At 40.1% G+C, this 9314-nt stretch overlaps 1 protein-coding gene across 6 annotated transcripts in view; it reads left to right on the forward strand.

Moving 5' to 3' along the window:
* Positions 1-4565, forward strand: part of LOC108304784 (SPHK1 interactor, AKAP domain containing) — a 164603-nt gene extending 160038 nt beyond the window's left edge. For all 6 annotated transcript variants that reach the window (XM_037738733.1, XM_037738734.1, XM_037738736.1 and 3 more), the window contains one exon: positions 2657-4565. In XM_037738733.1, the coding sequence (XP_037594661.1) occupies positions 2657-2800 (144 nt within the window). In that variant the 3' untranslated portion in view covers positions 2801-4565. The remainder of the gene's footprint in view (positions 1-2656) is intronic.
* Positions 4566-9314: the final 4749 nt, after the last annotated feature.

A 9314-nucleotide genomic window follows, 5' to 3' on the forward strand; every position in this document is an offset into this window, starting at 1 on the left:
GTACAAAAGAAAGCATGTCTTCCATGGAGGCTGTGTCATCTGAGAAGAGCAGTGTCTCATTAGCTTCTCATCAGCTTGGAGAATGTTAAAGAAAGGTCTCCACAAATCCCAGAAAATGTCATCTTCCCACTGTCACTGGGATATTGAACAACATTCACAGATGAATCCCTGAGCTCCTATTTGTGTGAATTCTAACAAAATGTCTGGCAGATTCGTCTGTGTGTTTTATTTTACTGTGTTCCCAATTTACTAACCGTCCTGCCTGCGAAAAGGGAGGTATGTGTTAGGGAACAGGGTGTCATGAATTCATAATGAAACAGCTCATCTTTCCCAGCACTGCCCAACACTGAGGCTGCTGGGAGTGACTGAGCTGAGCCACCATGGCCTGAAGCAGTCCCAGGTCTCCCACCCACCATGTATAAGGCCACTCAGTCAACACATGATAAGAAACGCACCCCATGGCCAGCTTTTATTTTGCTGCTTGCCCTCCACTTTCCCACTCCAGGGTCTTTTCAGACTTTTCATAGATTTATAACCTCCAACCATTTTTGGGAAGCACTCTAGTGGTAGAAAATTATTGAGCAGCAGCCTCAAGATATGCATGTTTAAATTATATATGTGAACACACATTACCTAAGACTCAAGAACGAATACTTAGAGAAAGTTCATCCTCAGTGATGCTAAATGTTGATCGATATTCCAGTCTTCTTGAATGTATTTGGCTCACACTTGGTCTTGCATCCCTTCTGTCATTCAGCAAATATGCATGGAGCACCTACTATGTGCAGGCACAAGATATGAAAAGATGGCTAAGATGTTCTTCTGCTGGGAGATTGCCATCTGTGTTTGCTATCTGCCTCTCATCTGTCTCCCTTTTCACAACATCCTAAAACTCTTTAAGACAATGTTTATGTTTCCAGGTATTAAAAGTTAAGGATGTCATTTTACAGCCTAGGAAACTGCTTTATTTTGATTCAGCCAATACAAGCCAAATGAGTACAATAAAGCACTGATTTCTGTAACTGCAAATAGTTGGTACCATCACAGCTGGGAGAAGAGACATAATTTAACAGTGGATCTCTGTGAGACAGCTTCTCAGTAATTGAAACAAATTAGCATATTCAAACTGGAAAGAAACTAGCATTCCAGTTTCTCGCTGATCTCTAAAGTCTGAGAAAACATATAGCCCAAAAAATTTTTTAATTAAAAAAAACTTAGGAAAAAAAAATTGAAGAAATAGCAACTGAACCACAATCCTCATCTTTTTAGCAAATAAGGCTCTCTTCCTTATAAAACAATGCGAATTGTCCAGCCTATTTTTTTCTCCCAGTGCTCCAGGTAGATATCAGTTTTATGTTCGTCTGCCACCCAGATGCAGAAAGGTACAGTGGTAGAAAGAGCATTGGACGGAAGTATTAGAAGACCATGATCCTACTGGCAATTTTTCATCTTTCAAGCCTACATCTTTTTCATTGCAAATGCCCCATCATAGAGTTGTGACAGAATTGAATAGGATTACATGTGTTAAAGTGTTTCCTACAGATTCTAGCTTTCATTACATACTTCTTTCCTCAAAAAAGTACCTAAGGCGTTAGAGAGTCCTTCACACTGGACTTTACCACACAGTTTCATGAAGAGAATGACTTATAATTATTTCCCCATCTCTCCTCCCTCTAAGCCCACAGTTCACTTGCAGTCCTGACTTTCTCTCTAGGTTGTGGCCAGTTGAACTGGTACCAATAACCAGGTGACAAATCTAAGGCATTTCCTCCATCTCTCCTGTTCCTGTGGCTGTGGAAAGCCAGTGTTCCTTGATCCTTGATCTTGGTCGGGAGGGTGAGGGAGTTGCTTCTCAGGATGGAATGAGGAACCAATAGGTGGCCCTGCTTCAAAGTTTAGCACTTGATTTATTAGGCCAAAACTTACATATCCAATGAGATCTTATTTGTGATAAAAATAGAAGAGACTGAGAACTGTAATTTACAGTCCTGTTATAGAAAATCTAACCCAGAAAAAAAAGCAGACCCGAGAAAACACTAAATATCTAAGAGACTGACTCTTAAAAAAAGAATTTGCATAATTTCACCTAATCCTCTGCAATCAATGAATGGCAACTGCTGTGAAAAAGAAAATTACTGTAATCCCAGCAATTTGGGAGGCCGAGGCGGGCGGGTCACGAGGTCAAAAGATCGAGACCATTCTTGCCATGATGAAACCCCGTCTCTACTAAAAATACAAAAATTAGCCGGGTGCGGTGGCATGCGCCTGTAGTCCCAGCTACTCAGGAGGCTGAGGCGGAAGAATCGATTGAACCCAGGAGGCGGAGGTTGCAGTGAGCCAAGATTGCGCCACTGCACTCCAGCCTGGCGACAGAGCAAGACTCTGTCTTTAAGAAAGAAAGAAGGAAAGAAAGAAAGAAAGAAAGAAAGAAAGAAAGAAAGAAAGAAAGAAAGAAAGAAAGAAAATTAAGTTGACAAAGCTCAATAATAATCTGAAATCCTTAAAAAGAAAATGGATTATCCTAGAAAACAGCCCTCCGACACTAGAGACATTTAAATACAGACTGGAGAGCCATTGGCTTTGCAAGGGTGGTTGAACGAAGTGGCTCTGAGGACCGTCTATGCTGTGTGAGCCCTAACTCTCTGTTTTATTTTAGTTTCTAGATGTCGTGCGACTGGTTCATCGGAAGTCCTGGAAAGTGGGCGATATCTTCCATGCAGTTGTCCAGTACTGCAAAATGCAAGAGGAGCAGAAGGATGGGAGCCTGAGTCTCTTTGACTGGCTTTTGGAACTGGGATAATATGGCAGTCTGCCCTATAGAGCATTCTTTCCCTTTATTCCAGCTTAGATTACAGTGGTTTGTTCTAAATGCTCTAAACGTTCTCAAAACATCACATCACATTAGCAGAACTATAAAAAAAATCTGCTACTCAAATCCACTGCACACAGAATAAATCGGAGGAAAAACAAAATATAGGTCTGTCAAAATTCATACAACTTGTGGGTGATTTCCAAAGAGCTTGGAATATAAGGGCTAGACAAAGAGAAACTTCAATGGGGCCCAAATTAAAAGACTTGTAATGAGACCCAGTCTCCAGGAAAACAACATTCATATATGTTTAATTATATAAAATGATTGGTAATGTCTCTAATTAGGTGAACCAACTAGAAACAAACTTACTGGTCAAATAATTTTTTGAAGTATCCTGTAACGTATATTTTACTTTTCTGAGTCTATTAAGGGGCTGCCAGCCCAGAGAAATACTTAAGATATGGGTGAAAAATCCCCAGGCCTTTATAGAAAAGATTTCCACTTTCAAATCAATGTTGGTGGACATTGGTAAAAGTATAGCAGCATCTTCTACTGAGGTGATTTCATTTATTCCCCACAACCCACTGATAAATATCCCACTTCTTCCAAATAGTATCTGGGCTCCTAGCTAAGAAGAAAACTATTGTCAATTGGTATTCAACTGAGGAAGAGGAAGATAAAAGATTGTCTTGTTTCCATCCCTGTATTACTTGGGCAACATGATTACATAATTCTTACCCTGAGAGAAAGCTTTCATATTTTTTTTAAGAAGTCTTTTCAGATGAAATCTGCTTGTGTTCTTGAATAATATGAAATACAAACTTTCACTTTATTTTATTGTAAATTATAAAGAGATCGTTGTCTTAAATAATATATTGAGTGAGCTTTGAGCTTTCTAAGATATAGAGATTCTTGTCTAAAGTCACATATTGACATTGAGCTCAGCGATTTGTTTTATCACCAATGTGCTGGTACCTGTACAGCAGACACCCCACGCCAGTGGCATTTATGACAGAAGCAGGGTAACGGTCTTATGTTTGGCATGATCAGTTAGGATCACAGACTTTCCCTGGCTTGTAGATATTAGCCTTGAATTTGGGGTAAAGAAGACTGTCACATTTCAGTTGTTTTAATAACAGATATTTACTCTTTTGAAAAATAAAGGTATCTAATGTTCCCCTAATAAGTCTTCTTTGCTTCCAACTAAATGACCTATATCGACTTTTATTTTCTTGATCAAAGAGGTATTTATTAAGGATTTCTGGAAATACTATACTTTTACTCTGTTTTTAAAGATCACAAAGTAAATTTAAATGTGAACAGGTTCTCATTACCATGAATGCTGGCCTCACCTGATCTATTATCCACGTTTTGAAATGCCAAAAAAGCTTCCTTGTAAGCCATACTTCCTTCCCCACTCCCATCCTGGGATACTTGCCCAGTACTCATTAGGCGTTTGTTATCAAATAGTCCAAATTTAGGTGATTATGCCTAATTTCATACATTAACCAAATGCCCAATTTAAAAAGATATCCATCAATTCATGCTAAAATGTGCTTCTTTGTGCTAACAAATGGAGAAGAATACGCTTATTTTTTAAACAATCCCAGAATATTGTGTGTAGACTTTTGTTGTGCTCGAATAAATGTTTACTTATCTTACAAAGCACAAATACTGGACTGTAACCATGTGATGAAGTTATCTATGTTGTACCTAACGTTGCCAATTAATCAATAAATCTCTGTTGTCAGATTGTCGATTATTTTTTCTGCAAGAGCTTTAAGCATCTCATAGAAAAAAACAGTCACGGTACAATTGGATAAAGATGGATATATCCCTCAGACAAGCCGTCCTGCTTTCATTTTTTGAAAAAGTAAATGTTCTTGGCTTAATTTGCTAAAATCAGTAATATTCATGGAAATCAGTTTCTCAAACGTGGCACTATTGACATTTGGGACAACATCATTCATTGTTGCAGAGGGCTGTCCTGAATATAGTGAGATGTTTGGCGACATCCTGGCCTCTGCCTTCTCGACGCTAGTAACTACCCTCTCACGGTTGTGATAACCAAAAATATTCCCAGCATTGCCAAATGTCCGCTGGAGGCCAAAATCCTCACTGGTTGAGGACCACTGTTGTCAAGAACGCATTGAAGGATGAGGGCCTGAGTCTCCATGAGGTGTTAAAGGAGGAGGCACCTTAAGTTATCTAGGGAATCTCTGCAGGAGCCTGAAAACTGGGCATTTTCCTACCCAAGGCCCATGGGGTGTGGCTTTTGCCTTAAATCTGGGGAATAGGAGAAAGAGGCACAAGACAGACAAGGAATCTACAAACCTGGGGATAAACCAACCTAGACTCAAGTAAACTTGAAGTAAAATTGTCAGGGTTAAAGGTAAGTGGATAATGCTCTTTGAATTCAGGAAATAAATTATTAGAATATACGCAAATAAAACATTGAGAATCATGGGCACTTTGTTTTACTCACTAATAAGGAGGCATGAACATGCTTATGTAAGGAAGAATTCTCCAGTCAGCCAGGCAATATTGTTAAATAAAAACAAACTCTCGATGTTGGCAAAGAGAGACTTTATTTAAAAGGATTATGGCAACCAGGGTGGGGGGACTCTTTCAATGGAGGATGGAACTGTTGCAATAACAAGAATGCTTCAACCACAAGATCTGCAAATGTGTTAAGGGCTAGGCAGAAAGGAGTTTTTTGTTTGTTTGTTTGTTTGTTTGTTTTGTTACAAAGAGGAGTAAACAGGGCTAGAAGGAACTGGGTGTGGGGAAATGGGAGGGACAGGGGGAGCCAGTGAGGTGACTTGGTCACACAGTAGGTTAGAGAATGGTTTATCTTGAGATCAGCCTGGTCTCAGGAGGAGGCCTCTTCAGGAGGGGCTGTGTGATGAATCACACTGAGGAGGGGCCAAAGTTCAGGGAACCAAGGGAAGGAGAGAAGCTTAACTAAAGTTTAGTTACAAGCATTTGTTTCTCTTGGTCAGTGGGTACAGTTTGGCTCATTCTTTATGAGGTAAAAGTGAGAATTCAGAGGGTCTGTGTCTGGTCTTGTTAGAAGTAAGCCAGAGAGTGATCCATGAGTCTTAAGTCATATGGAGAAGGATGATTCCTTGCACTAAGCCATTTCTGAAACATTCTCCTTGGGGAAACTTTGTCCATATCAAAGACTCAGCAGAAAGTCCTTAGGAAACCATTGTCCTTGAGATCTCCTTGGGCCCCGTTGTCTTCCTTTCCCAGTGTAAGTGCATATCCATTCATTTAGTAGACACTTTCCTAGTCACTACTGGGTGTTGGGCATCATGCTAGACAGTTGGAATGAAGATCTGAATTACATTTGGCACGGCACATAGGAGCTCACAGACTATAGGGGAAATGCACACATCAAAATCTAACAGAACAGCATAATAATGGCTATAATGCAACTCTGTATGGACTGGTGAGGCAGGGAACACTGGGGAATATTTATTGCTACCTAGTGACATCTGGGGCCACTTCCGAGGAGAAAATATTTGAGCTCAGCTTTGTGTATGAGAGAGTCATTTAAACAGCTTGAAGGTATGAGGGTAGGGGGAAGGGACTCCAACCTGCTGAAAAGAGGACATGCAGAGTGGAAAGATTATGAGCAGTAGTCTAGATATGCAGCCTGAGGCACAGCTGGAAATTTGATGCAATTGTAACATGGGTATGAGCTGAGGGGGGAGCCAGGTGTGAAGCTGGGAATAGAAATTAAAGCCACATTTTAAGAGGCTTTCCATCTATGCCAAGGAGTGCAAAACGTATTATTCTTTTTTTTTCTCCAATAGAGACAGGGTCTTGCTCTGTTGCCCAGGCTGGTCTTGAACACCTGGCTGGTCTTGAACACCTGGCCTCAAGTAATCCTCCTGCCTTCGCCTCCAAAAGTGCTGGACTACTAACATAAGCCACTCTACTTGTCCCAAAATTTATTATTTCAGCATGAATCATTTTAATCAAAAGAGACGGAAAATCGTATGTGCATGTAAGAAAAATAATATATGTAAACATATTTGTGGGCCACTGAGTTTTTTCTTACATTTGAGATAACGCCATGAAAGACAGCTTTGTTCATGGGCACGTTCATGGGTAGAGGGGTTCCTCACAGTTTTGTGATTTTTTCTTCTCATATAGCACTCTGCATCAGCGGTCTCTAAGACCAACCTCAGACTCAATGATACGCTGGAAGGACCCACAGGACTCAGAAGCCATGTATCCATGGTTATGATTTATCACAGCAAAAAGGAATGAATTAAGCTCAGCAAGGGGAAAAGGCACATAGAGCAAAGTCCAGAAGAAAAAACTGCAAGGTTCCAGTGTCTCTTCCCAGTAGAGTCGCACAGGATGCACTTAACTCTCCAATAATGATACACGACAACCCACGCAAAGTGTCACCAACCGAGGAAGTCTTAGTGCCCTGGTTTGACACTGGCGATCAGTCACGTAGGCATGTAGCACCCATGTGACTGGCCTCAACTACTCATGCTCCAGCCCCAACTACACACCAAAAATGGATGTTTATGATACATCCCATTACTAGAGTATATTATGTGGTCAAAGTGGTTTAGCATGGCCCAAGGCATTAGGCATACAAAACACTCTTACCAGGTAGAACATTCCAAAGGCTTGGTGCTTAGCTCTTAGGAACCAGCCAAAAGTTAGTCCTGAAAATAGACCTCTTTGGGGAATGTGCAGGATTGGAACAACCCAGGCATCTTGAGTTTACCTTTTCCTAAACAAGCACTTACCACCACCCACCTTCTAGCATGGTACATTGTGTGCAGGTGGTCTCCATTGCTGATTGTGAATTCCTTGAGGATGAAACCACATTTTACTCATCTATGAGTTCTGCCATAGTCCCTAGCACAAGAGCAGACATCATGTAGACCTGGAAAACTAATAGGCCTTGGGGAACTGAGGCCTTGGTTTACATCTGATAAAGTTCAGCCATTAATTCTAAAACAAAAGTTTTATTTTTATGCTCTTCTTAGCTTACTAGAGACAGCTACCTGGCACACAAAGCTGCTCAGAATTTCTTATGAAATTACTTTTGGATTCAAGCAAGTGAAGCATTCTACAAACATTTGCATGTTACTAGAATTGTATAAGAATGTTCAGCCTAAAATATTTTAATACCACAAAACTGACAGTATTTTTAGAGGTATTAGAACCAATTTAAGTGATATTCAGGACATTACCGGCAGAACTTGGAAGCTAATCGAGAGCAGGCAAGTTAGAATGAAACAAACAGAGAAAGAAAAACACCCTTGGAAGCTCACAGTTCTATGATTTGTTCTTCTCGTATAGCACTCTGCATCAGGGCTCTCTAAGACCAACCTCAGACTCAGTGATGTGCAGAAGGACCCACAGGACTCAGAAGCCATGTATGAAATGTTAGAATGAAACAAAGAGGAAGAACAGAGGAAGAAAAACGTCCTCTGAGCCTCCCTCGCTCCCAGTAAAACTTGTTTGTGCGCAAAGAAATTGTTAATCTGTTTTTGTTGTTAAGATATCCTTTGACCAACTAAATTTTTCCTGAATAGTCCCTTCAAAAATGCCGTCACAAAAGTCCTCTAATTTCACATTCTCCTTTTCGAGGTTCACAGCTCCTTCCTGAGAAAAGGGAAGGGAAGCCCTTATGTTCTTTGGAGATGGCCTTCTATTAAACAATTATCAACACGCTTTTATTTCTTTTTGGAAGATTCCCACCACTTCGTTGAACTCCATCCCATTACTAAACCTTCATTCTGTCAGTTTCTGGTCCAGAACATGGCAGGGACTCCAGATTTTACTATGATGCTCTGAGCACTCAAAACCCAGGTGCAAAGATTGTTTTATGGCAAATTGTGATGTCCTTGGGCTGAACATTTGGCCCAAATCTTTATACATACACAATCTGTCTGTCTCTTAGCGTATCACAAACAGCAGCATGCAGAACAGATAAAGTAGAAACAACAGTTTCTGTCCTTACAGAGGAAAGTAGAATTCATGGCTCTTTGTTGAGACAGAATAAAGGTGGATGAAACCAAGACAGTGTCTAGCTTTAAGTGCCCTGGATCCCTCTCCAGACTGTGTGACGTTTGTGAAGGATACTCTTGCTGACTACTTCAAGCAACAGGACACAGTTATTTTAAACCTAGCAATATTTTTAGTAATCAAGGCAGTAGACCACACGTCGACCTTTTATGAAATGTACAGAAATATCACCAAAAAAACCCACTTCACTGAATTAGATCAGTTATTACCTTCTGTATTTTTAATAAGACAATAAATAAGCAGAACCTTATTTTAAATTTTCATTGCAGGGATGTAGTATTGGAGAGTTCCAGGCTCTCCAATGTATTTACCAAATGTCTTTGATACTTTATTTTTATGTATATTTTAATATAACAAGTAATGTGTGTAAATAATGTGATATATGAGACCATTTCTAACTGAGCATTTAGTACATTGCTGTCTGTCAGAGATATGG

This window comes from Cebus imitator, unplaced genomic scaffold (genome assembly GCF_001604975.1).
Source record: "Cebus imitator isolate Cc_AM_T3 unplaced genomic scaffold, Cebus_imitator-1.0 Scaffold57, whole genome shotgun sequence".
NCBI lineage: Eukaryota > Metazoa > Chordata > Mammalia > Primates > Cebidae > Cebus > Cebus imitator.